General features: G+C 38.5%; 1 protein-coding gene across 3 annotated transcripts in view; it reads left to right on the top strand.

The window, feature by feature from the left end:
- Positions 1 to 19,127, top strand: part of LOC127662496 (kinase D-interacting substrate of 220 kDa B-like) — an 88,460-nt gene that overhangs the window by 61,735 nt on the left and 7,598 nt on the right. For all 3 annotated transcript variants that reach the window (XM_052153696.1, XM_052153694.1, XM_052153695.1), the window contains exons 23-27: positions 6,058 to 6,236; positions 9,506 to 9,738; positions 11,756 to 11,866; positions 16,489 to 16,518; positions 18,520 to 18,657. In XM_052153696.1, the coding sequence (XP_052009656.1) occupies positions 6,058 to 6,236; positions 9,506 to 9,738; positions 11,756 to 11,866; positions 16,489 to 16,518; positions 18,520 to 18,657 (691 nt within the window). The remainder of the gene's footprint in view (positions 1 to 6,057; positions 6,237 to 9,505; positions 9,739 to 11,755; positions 11,867 to 16,488; positions 16,519 to 18,519; positions 18,658 to 19,127) is intronic.

Here is a 19,127-nt window from a genome sequence, read left to right as displayed (position 1 = left end):
TTGCCCAGGGTATGCTGATGGATACAATTACTCCACGTGCCAACCCACCAGTACCGCCTCTCATAGCCCCCCACCGGCCTCCACCACCCACCCATCATACGGAACTTGTCAGCTTGGGCTGGTGACGACAACTGTTGTTCTTTTCATGGTGGCAACATTGACTCTTTATGGAGCTCAGAAAATAAATGTATCTTGGCATTTTGCATCTCTGGGCCCCTTATGGCAGGGCAGGGTGTTCTGGCCTCATTGAGGGCATCCTTAAACTGTCCACACAAGGGTGGCTGTAAGCAAAGTGAAGTGCCACATTCAGTGTCCAGCCAAAGGGGAAATAGTGGGTGAATTGTACTCTTTCCCGTCAGCTGCCGTGTGTGGGAGTCTTTGAAAAAAAAAAAAGAAAAAGACGAGGAGGATGAAAAAAGAGCTAAGCCAGCTTTGAGATCGATTAGCATTTGGATAAACCCCACAAGAAACCTCTCAAGTGCCTAGCATTTAAGGCAGCCGTGCCGCTAGCCCAAAATGTGCGACATAGCCCCGATCAGAAGTATTAAAATCTTATGCATTCTTGATGTGCCTTTATCTTTACATGTACATTTTAAAATGCCAATTACTACAAATATCTTCAACACCAGAGCTTAATTTTCCTCAACCCCATTGCTTCCACAAAAGATTGAATGATTTTGCCAAATTTTCTTGTAGCAAAGGCAAGAATGTCAGAAGTAATTGCTGTACAAAACACTTGATTTTCAAGCCAACTTAACTGTGGCGGTTTCTCTGGTAGAAGAGTTACATCAGCTTCAATTGATCATGAATAGTACTCTTTGCATAACAAAAAAACGAAGGCTAAGATCATAGGCGGATGGTGTGTAAAAATGGGAAAGCTTAAAGGAATTTTCCAGGTTCATTACAAGTTAAGCTCATTCAACAGCATTTGTGGCATAATGCTGATTACCAAAAATGTTTACATTTTGTCTCGTTCCTCCTTTTTTTTTTTTTATAAAAAGCAAAAATCGAGGTCACAGTGAGGCACTTACATTGGAAGAAAATGGGTACAATGAAAGTGAATGTCGGCAATTTTTGGAGGGTTTAAAAGCAGAAATGTGAAGCTGATAATTTTATAAAAGCACTTGCATTAATTCTTCTGTTAAAACTCATGTATTATTTGAGCTGTTTAAATTGCCATGTTTACAGTTGTTTTAGGATTTGTTGACTATCATCATGGCAATGAAATTGTAAAGTCGGATATATATTTACACTATAAAGGTCTGTAAGTGATTTGATCACACTTAAATCACGTTTACATGCATATCCTTTATATCTTTTGGCTATACTTTTGAAACAGTGAGTATCTTAATGTTCAAGCATTGGACCCCATTTGCTTCCATTGTAAATGCCTCACTGGAACTGGATTTGTTTTTGCCATCCCCCAACTACACCTCTCCAAAAGTTGGCAGAAAGGCCAAAAAACAACCCAGTCTGACTAAAGCAAATGCTAAAATAAAGGGAAGGAGACCAGCACATTGATTTGTGCCATGTAAGCAGCTGGCCTTGTCTGGCTAAGAGTGAAATTCTCCTGTAATCCTACAGATGTACCTCATCCTCCTCGTCTGGTTAGTCTTGTTTTAGCAAGTCATTGGAATTACTTCATAATGCTGGTGTGTTTATGGACGTCAGGGATGTTTTAGTCTGGCTGTTGTGTTTGGATGAGACCTGCGTCAGGGTGTCGCGCAACATGCCAGATTAAATACAACAGTTTTTACATCTACTGCTCCCTATACAGTATTGAGTATGTGTGTGTTTATTTCTGTATTCCATAAACAAGTCAATGCCAAACATATTCATTTAGAATGACATAATGACAAACCCTTCATAATGGACCTCCAATTCAAAATTGGTCATATGAGCTAATGCTGTGGTGGATGCTTGTGCTGTCAACACGGCTTAGAAAATGGCAAAAAGTTATGCTTCAAGTAGACATAAGCTCAGCATTTTGACTGTTCATTTGTAAACTGATGTCTTGTGCTATTATCATCTCCTATATTTCTATTTTAAGGTGTTCTGAGTGCTTTTGAGTGTTAGTGGTTATTTACTGGCCAGAAGAGCCCATGCACTATGATAATACCATAGTATCTATGATATTCTGTTCCAGAGATATGGCTGGGGTCCTTCATTTAATGTAAGTCTATGGGATTTTTGCTCATGTTTTATGGTCCACCAGACAAAAATCATAATTCTAATCACATAGAAAGTCATAGCACACCTCTCCTTAAGAGGCTGCATCTTATTTCTGTAACACAAATGGAGTGTTGAGTTATGAATCAAAGATAGTTGAAATTCTGTTCAGAAATCACTGACGTTTAAATGTTTTTTCCCGCGCCAGTCAAACTTTGTGGTATGGTCTATTTCAGGTATGTATTCTATTTTACATTATTGTGGTATCACCTTTTTCTGACATATCCACCACTAAAAGGCTTTTAAATACAAAACAATACAGTGTTAGGTTGCGTTACATATCAGTCAGGCTGTGTTCTTGACTAAGTGGAAAGTCTAAGATGTCCTGAAAAGGCTGCAATATGGACCAGACTTTATGCCGTAAGTCAAAAGTCTGGCTATGCAAACAACACAAATTAAATATCTTTGTCAAAATCATTATCCAATTACATCTCACAGAAACATGCCTGGCTGTAAGGAATTCTTTGATATTTTTGCATCATACTGTACTTAGATTCTCTTTCTCAGTTGTTCAGGCTCCCTCAAAGCAGGTTACTGAGCAGTGAGCATGTAGTATGCTGTATGTAGAGTGTTTGTGTGTATAACAGTCTTGTGACAGAGTAAGTTGGTTCTCTAGAGAGGCCCTTGTCACTGGCTCCTTTTTGTCTGTGAGTATGCTCACAAATAAACAAGCCCTGCTGGATTTCGGAAGAGACACAATCTGGTCAGTTCTGCTTAATCCTTGTGTGGGAAATGAACCAAAACCCTCTGACCAACACGCAACACGTCGCTCCTGTTTAGCTTTTCTCAAAGTGATGTTTGTGCATGCACTTGTGTGTGCTCATGTTTGCAAGTGCGATCTTTATGTTTGCCACGTCCTTGAGATCCTTCCTAAGTATGAGAACTTTACCTAATGTCCATCATGTGGAAGGTCAGCTGACTGTGATCACAGCATCCTGCTCTGACCCGCTGACACCCGGGCCTTCTGTAGCACAGTGTGGGCCTTTGTCCAATGACTTCAACATCTGCTCTCACACCCAGCCATTCACTCGCCCTCAAACAAACAAACACACACACACACACACACACACACACACACACACACACACACACACACACACACACACACTTCTAGACTGAATTTGTGAGTTATTTGGTGACCATCAGTGTTTGGGTGTTTCTTCAACTATGGGCTCATTGGGCCCTGTTGACTTTTTGGGCCCTGTTGACTGTTGAAAAATGTCCCCTAAAAGTCCCTGTTTTCACAATCTCACTAGTTTACTTTTTTATTATTTAAGTATTATTATTTATTCATTATTATTTAGTTTTATTATTATTATTTAGGTAATTTATGTATTTTTTTATTTAGTATTTGTCTTGTAACAATATCCAACAGTGGATGTACATGCATCAAAGCAAACGTTTTTTTCGTTTTTTTTTCTTGCTTTTAGACATAACTGTTTGTTTATGCTGCACCTACAGTTTGGCAATAGGTCATCTGAGCATCATTGTGACGTCTCTCCTGCCCAAATATTAGCCTCTAAAATCAGATTAATTGAGTGTTATGGGATTAGGCCAAGCAGTGAGTTCCCCCTATTCATGTTGCAATCCGGCTTGATCGTTATGGTAAAAAAGTGGCTTATTGTGTCCATTTATCAACCAATAAGCACTTTTGTAATATGGGTACTGCCAACGTTCCTACCACAGAGGCAGAGGCATGGGCTAGGGGAGATAAGGAGATGAAATATAGTGTGCGCAAAATGTGTGTATTCAGCAGAAGCAAATCATCAGATTTAATTGATATGAATTCCCACACTCAATAGGATAAATTGCAATGTGAAACCATTTATCTGAAAGTGTCTGACATCATGCTGCAGACAAAACCATTAGAAATGTGTCTGACACATTATGGATGTGACAACGCGCAAAATCGAATGTACATAGCTAGAAGTGTCTGCGTTCACACACTTGCCTAGTGTATGTTTCGACCTTTAGACTGTGATCGGTCCTGTGACAGACGGGTTTGGCTCAACTTTGCTCAGAGTCAGAGAAAATGGAGAGCGAAAATTGTAGTAACTTCACAATCAGCCCTAAAACCAAGCAAACTGCAGTAAGTGAAGGAATGGCACTCTGACTCTGGGCAATTCTTCCCCAAAGTATAGCTGAGCAATAAGCACTTTGGTAATATGGGTACCGCTAACATTCCTACCACAGAGGCAGAGGCGTGGGCTGGGGGAGATAAGGAGATGATATATAGTGTGCGCAAAATGTGTGCGTTCAGCAGAAGCAAATCATCAGATTTAATTGATATGAATTCCCACACTCAATAGGATAAATTGCAATGTGAAACCATTTATCTGAAAGTGTCTGAGCATATGAGGTTACTGCAGTTATGTCTGCAGCGTGCTGTCAAAGACATCAAGGGCTAACCTTGTGAGCTTGTGACTTTTAAGCCAGTTAACCTAGTGCACATTTACAAATAAATCGTTAATCGTATATTAATATACAGTGCCTGTGGGAGCTGGCTATACAGTGTAATACATACATTATACACAATATACAGTGGCCACAATAAAGAAGTTTGTTAGGTTTCAACTGATAAAACAATAGATGTTATGTTTCAAATTAAGATACAATTATTTGAAAACTCTCTGGTCGTCAATTATTAGTGGAAGGGGCAATTAAAGGAATATTTTGGGTTCAGTATAAGTTAATCAACAGTATTTTTGGGATAATATTGATTACCATCAAAATTCATTTTGACTTGCCGCTCCTTATCTTAAAAAAAAAGCAAATATTTGGGTTACAGTGAGGCATTTACAATGGAAGTGAATGGGGGCCAATTTTTGAATGTTAAAATACTCACTGTTGTTTCAAATGTATAGCCACAAGACATAAACAATAGGCATGTAAACATGATTTTAGTGTGATAAAATCACTTACAAACCTTTTCTGTGTAGTTATAGCCAATTTTACAACTTATTTGTCATGATGATGTAATGTCAACAAACCCTAAAATGACTGTAAAATTACAAACAAATTTAAAAAACTTTCTAGCTCAAATAGTACATGAGTTATAACAGAATAATTAATGTAAGTGCTCTTATAAAATTATATCTTTAAACCCTCCAAAAATTGGCCCCATTCACTTCCTTTGTAAGTGCCTCACTGTAACCTCGATTTTTGCCTTATTTTTCTCCCCTTTTCTCCCCAATTTCGCATGCCTAATTCCCAATGCACTCTAAGACCTTGTGGTGGCATAGTAACTCGCCTCAATCCAGGTGACGCAGGATGAATCTCAGTTGCCTCCGCGTTTGAGACCGTCAATCTGCGCATCTTTTCATGAGGCTTGTTGAGCGCATTACTGTGAGACTGTGAGGCCCACGCTATTCTCCGTGGCATTCACTCACAACTCACCACGCACCCGACCAAGAGTGAGATCCACATTATAACGACCATGAGGAGGTTACCCATGTGACTTGCTTTGGTTGCTTAGGAGACTTGGCTGGAGTCACTCAGCATGCCCTGGATTCAAACTCGTGACTCCAGGGGTGGTAGTCAGTGTCAATACTCGCTTCCCAGGCCCCCGATTTTTGCTTTTTTTTTTAAGAAAAGGAGAGATAAGTCAAAATACATTTTTGTGGTCATCATGCTGTTGATTGAGCTTAACTTGTACTGAACCCAGAACATTCCTTCAAGAGGCCATATTTGCCCCCTGGAATTGATTTTCAGGGTAATCTTTACCTTTATTATGACATGTTTTTTTTTTCTTCTTTTTGACACTCTGAAGGTGTTGTATGTTTGCTTCTTATTCCATCTTAATGTTAACTGTGCACCATCACATTGCAGGATCTCTAAAAACATCCCCACCACTAAAGACGTGGAGCCCCTGCTGGAGATTGATGGTGATATTCGTAGTTTTGAGGTGTTCCTCTCTTCTCACACCCCTGTTCTCACCACTCGTGATGTGGAGATGTTTTTGCCATGCACTGTCAACCTGGATCCCAAACTAAGGGAGATCATTGCAGGTAAATACACACCCACATGTTTACCTATCTATCTAAATGAGGACACACTATTCTGCCATGCAACGACAAAACATTATAACTTTGTCAAAATTAAGTTGAAATTGAAATCAAGTCTCTTAGACCAGAAATATACTTTATGTACCATTGCATTGCTAACGTGCAGTCTGGTTGAACATGCTAACATGCGTTCTTGCATTAATGTGTGGTAACAAACCTTGATACTCAAGAGGGCAATAGAGTTACCTTGAAAAGTGTGTGCCATTTATACTGGATGTGTTATCATTCAGGAAGTTTCTATAAATATATTGACTTTAACTTACTTATTCAGCAATATTCTCTTCAAACTTTTGGTCCGCCATGACCGTAGATGACTTGAAAGAGAAAACTCACAATAGTTCACAGGGGCCAGTTTCTATAGTGGCCACAGTTTCTATAGTGGCCACTTTTTCGTTAAGAAATGTGTCTGACACATTTCGGATGTGACAGAGCACAAAATCGAGTGTACATACAGTGGATATAAAAAGTCTACACACCCCTATTAAAATGCCAGGTTTTTGTGATGTAAAAGAATGAGACAAAGATAAATCATGTCAGAACATTTTCCACTTTTAATTTGACCTATAATGTGAACAATTCAATTGAAAAACAAACTGAAATCTTTGTGGGGGAAAAATTTTAATTAAAAACCTTACAATTATCTGTTTGCATAAGTGTGCACACCCTCTTATAACTGGGGATGTGGCTGTGTTCAGAATTAACCAATCACATTCAAACTCATGTTAAATAGAAGTTATTACACACCTGCCATCATTTAAAGTGACTCTGATTAATCACAAATAAAGTTCAGCTGTTCTAGTAGGATTTTCCTGACATTTTCTTAGTGGCATCTCAGAGCAAAAGCCATGGTCTGCAGAGAGCTTCCAAAGCATCAGAGGGATCTCATTGTTGAAAGAAATCAGTCAGGTTAAGGGTACAAAAGAATTTCCAAGGCATTAGGTATATCATGGAGCACAGTGAAGACAGTCATCATCAAGTGGAGAAAATATGGCACAACAGAGACATTACCAAGAACTGGACGTCCCTCCAAAATTGATGAAATGACGAGAAGAAAACTGGTCAGGGAGGCTTCCAAGAGGCCTACAGCAACATTAAAGGAACTGCAGGAATTTCTGGCAAGTACTGGCTGTGTGCTACATGTGACAACAATCTCATTCATTTGAATGGGCTATGGGATAGGGTGATGTAAAGGGATCAATGGAAAGGAGGAGGCGAGAACCGGCTTGATAATATAAATCATATTTTAATGAGAAACTTAAAACAAACACACACATGACAGACATGTCCGTTAACGATCTCTCTCTCCCACACCACTATCTGTCATCGGCCTTTATCCCTCTCGGAGGCCTGATAAGGGACCGGGTGTGTATAATCACAACCCAGCCCTGCCCTCCGCCCTGCCACAGGTGGCAAGACGGAAGCCTTTTCTTACAAAGAAAAACATCCAAGCCCGGCTGAAGTTTGCAAAAACAACCATCAAGTCTCCCAAAAGCACGTGAGAAAATGTGTTATGGTCTGATGAAACCAAGGTTGAACTTTTTGGCCATAATTCCAAAAGGTATGTTTGGCACAAAAACAACACTGCACATCTCCCAAAGAACACCATACCCACAGTGAAGCATGGTGGTGGCAGCATCATTCTTTGGGGCTGTTTTTCTTCAGCTGGAACCGGGGCCTTAGTCAGGGTGGAGGAATTATGAACAATCCCAAATACCAGGCAATTTTGGCACAAAACCTTCAGGCGCCCATTAGAAAGATGAAGATGAAGATGAAGTTCACCTTTCAGTACGACAATGACCCAAAGCACACATCCAAATCCACAAAAGCATGGCTTCACCAGAAGAAGATTAACGTTTTGGAATGGCCTAGCCAGAGCCCAGACCTGAATCCAATTGAACAACTGTGGGGTGATCCGAAGAGGGCTGTGCACAGGAGAGTAGTGATGGCGTAGTGGGCTAAAGCACATAACTGTTAATCAGAAGGTCACTGGTTCTATCCCCACAGCCACCACCATTGTGCCTTGAGCAAGGCACTTAACTTCAGGTTGCTCCTGGGGAATTGTCCCTTTAATAAGTGCACTGTAAGTCCAAATGCATAAATGTAAATGTCCTTGCAATCTGACAGATTTGGAGCACTTTTGCAAAGAAGAGTGGGCAAATATTGCCACGTCAAGATGTGCCATGCTAATAGACTCCTACCCAAAAAGACTGAGTGCTGTAATAAAATCAAAAGGTGCTTCAACAAGGGTGTGCACACTTAAGCAACCAGGTTATTGTGAGGTTTTTTTTTTTCTCTCAAAGATTTTTATAGGTCACATTAAAGGTGGAAAAGGTTCTCAAAAAAAGTCTCATTCTTTTACATCACAAAAACCTGGCATTTTAACAGGGGCGAGTAGACTTTTTATATCCACTGTAGCTAGAAGTGTCTGAGTTCACTCACTTGCCTAGTGTATGTTTCGACCTTTAGACTGTGATCGGTCCTGTGACAGACGGGTTTGGCTCAACTTTGCTCAGAATCAGAGAAAATGGAGAGCGAAAATTGTAGTAACTTCACAATCTGCCCTAAAACCAAGCAAACTGCAGTAAGTGAAGGAATGGTACTCTGACTCTGGACAATTGTTCCCCAAAGTATAGCTGAGCAAACCCCCACACACTAAATCATTGTGGGCGTCAGAACTGATATTATCGCTGATCACATGATAATGGTCAACTGTGCTGTGCTTTGAGACAGCAGACGTTGCTTGGTGCAATGCAACAATGGACTGTGCAATAAAGCTTCCTTTGTGAAGCTCAGAGAAATGAGTATGGTCTCCATTGTGTTCACCTCTGGAAATTAAATATCGTTGAAGCATTTTTTTGATCTGCTTGGGTGACTCAGAAATTATGTTTCTACCAAATATATCTAAATTATTATATAATTATTTCGGTGTGAGATGTGATTTCAGGTCAAAGGTAGCATAGATTTCATTGGAAGCTATTTCCCAAGTTTATTCTTCTTCTGATTCCTTTTTTCTGTTGGGAAAACACTATTTGTGTTTCAAACCACAGATGCTTTTCTTTTCTTGCATTTAACTTGGAAAAAATGCCTCATTTGGCTGAAGTCAGCTGTGAGTGGGAGGTTTTGAATGCCTTTAATGTGCCGGCCAAGATTCGCATCTAACTTTCTCCTACTCTTTCGTTCGGTCTCTCTCCCTCCCTACTTCTATCTCTCAGATGTGCGAGATGCACGTGAGCAGATGCACCTTGGAGGAGTCAGCTATCCCACACTGCCCCTGCAAGATGCTTCGGCCCGGCCGCAGTCTTCGTTTGGACATCACTCTTTGGCCTGCTCTCCCACAGGCTCTTTCCCTGGTTCTTTTCCCCCTGCTGGAATGCTGCCGCCTGCCCAGCCGCACAGCAGCTACTTCAGTGGGCTTACCGGCCCTCAGCATCCCTTCTACAACCGGGTGAGATTCAGAGAGTCTCTGTCAATCAGAGACATTGGTTATTGTGTCCAGGCAAAACACACCTGTGGTTAACAAGGTACTGAATCACATCTGTGCTGTTTCAGTGCTATGAATTATAAGGACATAATGACATTTACACAACAGTGCACCTCAAAGCATAGATTTGACTTGCACTCTGTACAGAGTAATAACACCAATAAGGAATAGGGCTGGGCGTAATAACTGGCCGTTGAATGTTATAACCCAATTTTTCTGCCTTTTGACAATATTCAATACATTTGAAGTAAAATTAGATACTTTTGTATTTTCTTTGAAATCACGATTAAAGATAGAAATTTCTTAAGTTCGTCCATTTTCATAACGATACATCACAAAATTAATATTTATTAGCCAAGTTGATAATATTTATAATATGTTGGATTTCTATGCCCCTGCAAAGCAATGAACAGGTATATATTTATGTACATGATTTTTTGTAATTTATTGATATGTTTAAACTTCCACACGAGGGCTTCGCACAGGAATCATTGACTTAATTTTCATGGACACCAGAAAGCGACTTTCTGTGAGAAAGCGGGTTGTTTCGAGAGAACAGCGTTCCGGTTTACTTATGTGCACTGTATAAGCGCCGTACTCTTTACTCCCATATACATGTATGTCAGATAGCAGCTTTCTCCTCAGGAAAGAAATTTACCCATGACGCTTGTGTAAATAATGAACATGGGATCTGAGAAAGACTTTGCTATTTTATACTCAACTCTTTGTTTCCAGAGTTCTTGCTGTGTTTGTTTGCTTAACTTTCTATCGGGACCTGCAGCAGAATTGCACTGCAATTGTGGGGTTTCCCTTTTATATAAAACTCCGGTATTCCTTCAATGTACAAACGCATATGCGAATATGAGGGACAATCCATATTTTACATTGGTGTGTTTGTAGTGTAAGTGATTTTCCCACTGCACTCCCAGAAATGTTTAATTTTTTCCGCTGTGTTGATTTGTTGTTAAGCTCAGTCCTACAACGTTTGTTATACCGGTCTGTTCTTGGCATGCGCACTCTTCAAACACCCATCAGAATGCCGCCTATGTGTTCCCATGACCACATTAAGCTATGATCTACGAGAGAAATCTAGGTGCTAAACCGCTTTCTCTTAATCCCTTACGTTATGACATGACTTTTCTGAATGCTGTTTTCTGCAAAACCCCAGGAATAAACGGTTTTCTGCATGTATATGAGGTCATTGAATCAGTGTTTGTAAAAATATTTATATTTATAAAAATATATGGTAATTATTTTAACTTTGCATCTCTGTCTGCGTTTTTGCCTCTGAAGTTATAATCAAAGTATCGCTCTCCATCATAAGATAAAAATGTCACCGTTGTCATACTAACAAGTTGCTAAACTAAAAATTAAATGGCCAAATAAAAAGTGCAATAAAATAAAATCAAAATACATTTGATTTTCAGAGTTTGGACATTAACTTTATTACTATCTGCTAGTAGAATCTCCAAACTGCAAATGCAGCAATTGATTTTAGACTTTGCACTGAAAATAGAGGAGCTTCTCAAACATCTTGCCTCAATGACCTATTTCTCATTAAAACAGCAAATTGCATTTTGCGCCACTTTAACATACAATACACCCACAGTTTGCTCGCATACATGCACAGATAGCATAAACACTCCCACCCCTGCCCACTTGTTCTTTGCAGTGGTATGAAAATTGCACTTAGAAAATTGCACTCTCACTAAAATTAGATTAGGCGTTGCGCTGTGCTAAGCGCAGTATGAAAATAGAGCCCATTATGCCATTCATTTTATATTGCTAACAAAATAATATTATTGTATATTATCATAATTTATCGTAAATATTCAATACATAGCCCAGCCCTAAAAAGAAGTCAACCTATTTATAAGCTCTCATGTGTGTTTATACCTTTCGTTTAATAGTTTGTAACCCTGATCTGATCCTGATCCATCAGACTCTGAGTATATGTCCATGTCTTCTCTCCACCTTTTAGCCTTATTTCCCTCATCATGTTTATCACCTGCCCAGACATTACCCAGGCAACTCCCATCATGCCCCCTCACGCCCACCTACTAAACTCCATAAGGACCCAAGCATGGGACTAGTAAGTAAACTGTATGCCAAATGAGTAGGCAGTAGGCAGATACACACTTTTTTATGGTTAGTGTACAGTATGTGACCACAATACAGTCTTTTATGTCTCATGATGTGCTATATTAATCTCTCTTTTTTCATATGCTTCTAGTTCCTTGTGATCTCTTAATAGCCGATGGCTATTATGTTATTTATTTGCATGCTACACACTGAGTGAAATATTGGGTTCAGTGTCTCTATGGAATCCGTGAATTTCAATGTAGTTTAACAATGTAGGGCTTGAGCTTCAATTTTGTAGCTTTTTATTTTTCACCATGAAGCACCGTTTATAATGTTAGAAAATTTTGAGGTTTTTTTTGTCATAATTTAGAAAAATCCTTTTTTCTATGATATGTCACTTTTAAGGCCTGTTGGAATGTCTAGATTGCAGAGATTACACCAACCCCCATAAGTCAAACCATAACAATTTTCGACACAATCATCTCCCTTGCTCACACTAAATGTCCATTCTAAAGGTTTGTGGCTGTGTGTTCTATAACTGTCTTTTGTCCTCTGGTTCTTCCCCTTTTTTACTAATACCGTGTCCCTTCTTCAGGGTGTAATCATAGAGGAATCCAGTGAGGGTCTTCCCTCTCCTACATCCCCCTCTATGGTAACTTTAGCAGTGTGTATGTATGTGTTTATATATGTGCAAACGGGATGCAGTAAAGCCTTTTGTTGCTGTGTTGACTGCAAACACATACACAGACACACACATACAGTTGAAGTCAGAAGTTTACATACACTTATGTTGAAGTCATTAAAACTAGTTTTTTAACCACTCCACAGATTTCATATTATCAAACATTAGTTTTGGCATGTCGTTTAGAACATCTACATTGACATGAGTAATTTATCCAACAATGGTTTACAGACAGATTGTTTCACTTTTAATTGACTATATTAATTCAGTGGGTCAGATGTTTACATACACTAAGTTAACTGTGCCTTTAAGCATCTTGGAAAATTCCAGAAAATTATGTAAAGCCTTTAGACAATTAGCTTCTGATTGGCTAATTGGAGTCAACTGGAGGTGTACCTTTGGATGTATTTTAAGGCCTACCTTCAAACAAAGTGTCTCTGCTTGACATGATGAGAAAATCAAAAGAAATCAGCCCAGACCTCAGAAAACAAATGTGTGTACCTCCACAAGTCTGATTCATCCTAGGGAGCAATTTACAAATGCCTAAAGGTACCACGTTCATCTGTACAAACAATAGTATGCAAGTATAAACACCATGGGACCACGCAGACATCCTACCACTCAGGAAGGAGACACATTCTGTCTCCTAGAGATTAACATAGTTTGGTGTGAAAAGAGCAAATCAATCCCAAAACAACTGCAAAGGACCTTGAGGCTTGAGGAAACAGGTAGACAAGTATCTATATCCACAGTAAAACAAGTCTTATATCGACAAAACCTGAAAGGCTGCTCAAGAATCCACTGCTCCAAAACCACCATAAAAAAGCCAGACTACAGTTTGCAAGTGCACATTAGGACAAAGCAACATCTCAAGACAAGCATACCTCCAAAGTTATGGCAAAATGGCTTAAGGACAACAAAGTCAAGGTATTGGAGTGGTCACCACAAAGCCCAACCTCAATCTGATAGAAAATTTGTGGGCAGAACTGAAAAAGTGTGTGCGAGCAAGGAGGCCTACAAATCTAACTCAGTTACACCAATTCTGTCTGGAGGAATGGGCCAAAATTCCAGCAACTTATTGTGAGAAGCTTGTGGAAGGTTACCCAAAATATTTGACCCTAAAGGCAATGCTACCAAATACTAACAAAGTGTATGTAAATGTCTGACCCACTGGGAATGTTATGAAAGACATAAAAGCTGAACTAAATAATTCTCTCTACTATTATTCTGACATTTCACATTCTAAAAATAAAGTAGTGATCCTAACTGACTGAAGACAGGGAATGTTTTCTACTATTAAATGTCTGGAATTGTCAATTGTTTAAATGTATTTAGCTAAGGTGTATGTGAACTTCTGACTTCAGCTGCATGCACACTCACCAGAAGCATGTGACACTTGATTCTCAAAAGGGCCCATTAGTAGCTGTCCTATCTCTGCCTGCATTACTTCTTACTCCTTAAAGGAATATTCAGAGTTCAATACAAGTTAAACTCAATCGACAGCATTTGTGGCATAATATTGATTACCACAAAAATGTATTTTGGCTTGCCCCTCATTTTCTTTAAAAAAAAAGCAAAAATAGAGGTTACATTGAGGCCCTTACAGTCAGTGGGGCAAACTATTTGATAGGGTTTAAATGCAGAAATGTGAAGATTATAACTTGTATTGAACCCAGATTATTCATTTAAGTCCTTATAGCTTGATTGCCCTGAAACAGTGACCACTTAATAAATATTGTCATACAACTGAAATCATTTACACAATCTGCTGCTTGATCATTACTCCTATGATCTCGACTCAGGAAGTAAACTTGGGATGCGCCGAATATAGAATTTCTGAACGATAAAGATTACAAGATGGCTGATAACGGTTACAATGTCCAATATAATTAATAAACTCTATTCTATTTTGCCAGATAAAACACACTAAAACCAGAGTTTTGTACATGATAGAAGTGAATTCAGGTAGTAGTACATTAAAATGGAAGATGGATAACTGTTTATTATAATTAATAGTGGTCGAATGGTGTGGGTTTTCAATGGCTAATGCTTATACCAATATCTTGACCGCAGCGTGGCTGATAAAACGCAGAATTATATCATTCATTTAAAAAAGGCAAATAAAATGCACCCAAAATTGCAGAATTGAATTACATTTAATGAACACAAACCCTGTTTTACACAATATTATACAATATACTCAAAACCCAACACAATAATACTCAAAATTCATACATTTTGTATCTAACTTGAAGTGGGTTAATGTCCATATTTGAGGTGAACAGTTAATGGCTGATCTTTAAAAGGCCAAATATTGACTGATAAATATTGTTATTATATCAGACCAATTACATCAGATTAGAATGATTGTATAGGCCACATCACAAATGATCACACATGACCAATATTGACCAATAAACCGTAGGGTAGATTCTCAAATTAATTTTACATGGATGAAAATGAGGCTGTGAGGAACAGATTTACAGTTTGTACAGTGGCATGTACTGAACAGTGTTGAGCAAGTTACATATTTTGATCAGATTACTTTTTAATTACTTGATTGAAAAGTAATCACATTACTTGTTCCTTAATTGACTTTTTAAAACTCTTTTGATAAAATGGTTTGTTTTTCCACTCATTCAAACTATTCAAATTCAAATTATTGTCTATATTTTCTCCTTGTTCATTGTCGCACACCCTTCAGCTGTCACAGAAACTTGAACAGACATATGAGCTTTTGAGTTCATATTTTAAATGTATTATACATTTGAATTATTTTAGAAGTATGTGTAACCCAAGAAATGTTCTTAAAAGTAATTACCTTAATTGAAAGTCAGTAACTGTAATCTGAATAGAATTTAAAATGTAATACATTACATACATTTTTTTACTAAAGGGTAATTAGATTACATTAATTACTTTGTAATCAGAATACTCCCTACACTGATACTGAATAAAGGCCCATGAACGCATCTGATTTTCACAGCTCTTGTTTTCTGGAGTGTTTTGTCTTCTGAAAGGTTTTGGGAAAGATCTATTTTCAATGTTTCGCCTGAAAAATCAACACCAATTTAAACAACTATACTTCTTTCCATCACAACCTCGTTTTCTTTTCCATTAAAAATGAAACCTGGCACTACTCCACACTGATATTCTCACTGATGTATTGTGCATCTCTACTTGCCCCAAAGCCCTACAATACACATTTATCTGTCAACTTCTCCTGCATGTTCTCATTACTGCACCTCTACCCTGTCCATCTTCCCCAATGATTGCTTGAATCAAGCCCTGCCACTGCTTTCACTCTTCCTTCATATTCTGCCCTCCTTCTGCCCTGTTGTTTTGCTCTTTCCCTTCACCATCATACATCCCGTCTCTGGTTTGTTCCCATTGCTATGAGTGTGAATGACTGTTGCTATCAGAGACCGGCTGGATGAGCATCAGCAGGGATGGGATGTCGCACTGAATGTGGCCGCTCTTATCAGCATAGAGAGCCGCTTCCTTCAGGGTGCACGTCTGTTTCCTCCTCCCCGGCCCCTCGCGCTAATTACACTCTTATCGCCCCGCTCTCGCCCAGTTCTAACACTCGCCCATCTGGGTGCGGCCGTTTTTTTAATAAAACTTATTTTTCTCGCTTTCACGATAAGTCTGTTGAGTCCTCTCTGTTTCTCCTTTTCTGTCTCTATTCTGTCTTTTTTTGACATTCAACCTCTTTGCCAGTCTGTCCGTCCTCTGAAATGTGCCTTTCTGCAATATTCTACTCTGTAGGTTGACTTGATGAAATCATTTATTTTGAATCTTTACAGGTTGGATGCTGGCACCTATAATACATTTTTACTGTATTTATGTCAGTTTGATTTATTGATTTATAATGATTTAAGCAGGTGACATAATCCCTCTTTTCCTTTGCCCTCCTTACCTCTCCTCCTCTCTCCTTTTGTGACTCCCAGATCAAATCTCAACCCTTCAACCTGAAGCAGGTACGAACATTTAAACCCTTAAACCATTTAAACAAGATAAACAACTATTTTTATCATTATGAAATTTCAGTTTAAGTGCACTCTCTCTGTACTCTTCCTTTAGATTTTGAGAGCAAAATTGATAGAGAGTCATTACAAAAGAAGAAATTGAATAATATTCAAATTATTCCTCAATTAGCGAGAAAGATTGAAAACATTTTATAATCCTTTTAGCTAAATGTTGACATGTTCACTTGTATAATTTATGTGTTAAAAAAGTTTACTGAGCTGAATTTCCCCTTAATCTCAACTATTTTACAGAAAGGTGTATTTATTTAGGGAGTTGCTGACTCACAAAACATAATTTTGTGAGGCAAATTTTTGAAGAATTTCTTCCCAATTTCTTCCATGTGGATGGATGACATCGAGCTCCAAAAAACTACAAAAATGCATCATAAAAGTAATCCAAAAGACATGTGTGTAAGCTTTTTTCGATGAACATACCAAAATTTAAGCCATTATTCACCAGTACTCTTGCTATCTGTCATCAAACATCGTTGATTCTCCTGAATCTCGTGACCAGACCTCATTGACATTAAACCTCTAACAGCATCATATTTGATTTGAGAGCTATCCTTTTTGTGTTCTATGGACAAAAGAAAGCAGGTTTGGTAGGACATGAGGGTAACTTTGGAATTTAAATGGACTGTTCCTTAAATAGGCTCCTCCTGATTGGCTGTTTCTTTCCAGTGTTCCACAAGCTCTCAAGGAGAAGTTCACCACCTTTTTTCTTCTTTTTTGTATTTCTTCTTAGTAAACTTGCCTTCTGATGACGAATAGGATCACTTAAACGTAAATATTTTAGGTGAACACAATTGGTGTTAGAAGCTATGTTAAGAATCCCCCATCACTCATTTTGTGATCAAGAACATCAACATCATCTCTCATCTCTTTGGCTACACGTAACTGCATATGTTTCCCTAGCAAGCTGACCCAGATAAACAGGCCAGCCTTCAATGTGCAAAGAACTTCCATCTCACATAATGCTAATCCTATGGAGTTAACCTCAAGGCCCAAGTAGATTGAAAGGAGACACTTAAGTGTTTAAAAAGTGTTTTTTTTTTTTTTTTTTTTTTTGTGACAGCGCAAAACTACTCCAAATGTTTATTTTTCTTATCCAATTGAAATACAGTGATTTTGTTACAAATATCATAAATAGCCAGCACATGATGTTTCTGGACGCTGGCCTACTAATTCAAATACAATAACATTATGTATAAAAGTGTTTCACTATTCTAAAATAGCCTATCCTAGTCAGTTTATACACATTTATTTCCATTGCATGTATAGTAGGAAACACTGAAATTCACCCATTTTACATTGCTGAAGCTTAAAACGTATTTGGTCTTTTATTAGTAATCACTATGAGGTGAGGTAGACCCAACTAAAACATTTATTTCCAATACGTTTAATAAATGCTAGGTTTTGGTTCTCAGAACGTTTCCAGGAAAGACACCCTAACGTTCTGTTTTGATTAGCCAGGAAACATTTTTGTTAATTAACAGTAACATCTGATTAAGGTTTGAAGAAAGTTCCCGTAACATTACAACTCAACATTAGTCAATTCCAGTGTAGATACTTTGTTTGGCAGCAGTCACAGGTTGCAGTTTAAAAAGATGTTCACCTTGTGATTAAATGCTCATGTACATTGCAGGAGAAACTTTCAGTTTTACATTTTACATTAAACATGTGCTTCACACTTTGTAACTCTGCAAAGGTTTTAATGATGGCCTACATCCTTGACATCAACAGAAAAGCATTCTTTCATCACCCATGGCTGCTCAAAATAGCTCACTCTGTGACAAAGTCGAATTTAGGTTGCATTAAGAGCATGCTGGTTGAGGAGTTTCTTGAGTTGCACTGCTTTTCCTTGGCATGGCTTTTACTGCGCTGATGTCTTGCTATTCCAAAATACATTATGTTTTAATGGAATGAGTAACTAGTTATTGTTTGTGTTCATAGGTCACTGGTCCTGGGGTTTTTAGTGGGCCTCAGGCCCTCCTCAGTTCATTGAGCATTGAGGGTGTGTGCGAGAAACTCAAACAGATCCAAGGCCTAGACTCTAGCATGCTGGATCAGTATATCAACACAATCAGAAAGGTATGTATTTGAAGTGTACTAAAATGTGTATTGGAGGGTATTTACACTTGGTTTCTTAGTTACGGTTATCTAACCATGAACAAAAAAAAGTAAATACCCTCCAAGATGCATTCGAGGTGGATAACCATGCGATCAACTCAATACCCTCAAAAGACGCAAACAAGTGAAAATGTATATGGTTGTTCAGGCCACATACTCTATGGAATATTTGCACTTCACAAAATGGAACTGCGTCTGCATATGGAGGTTTGGAAGCCCAGAGACGACAAATACAATACGAAACACAGAACAGCTGTTGCGTTTTGTATCGCAATGCTCAGGCAATTTAAGCTGACTGAAATATTTCGCTGACAGGCATTAGCATCCTCACATAATTGAACACTTTTCTATTTGCATTTAGCACAACAACAGTATTTAGCAAGTTTATATGTTTTGCGGAGACACATTTATCTGCCAGTGTAAATGGAATG

This window comes from Xyrauchen texanus, chromosome 22, assembly GCF_025860055.1.
Source record: "Xyrauchen texanus isolate HMW12.3.18 chromosome 22, RBS_HiC_50CHRs, whole genome shotgun sequence".
Taxonomy (NCBI): Eukaryota; Metazoa; Chordata; class Actinopteri; order Cypriniformes; family Catostomidae; genus Xyrauchen; species Xyrauchen texanus.
This window is presented reverse-complemented; position numbering and strand designations above follow the sequence as displayed.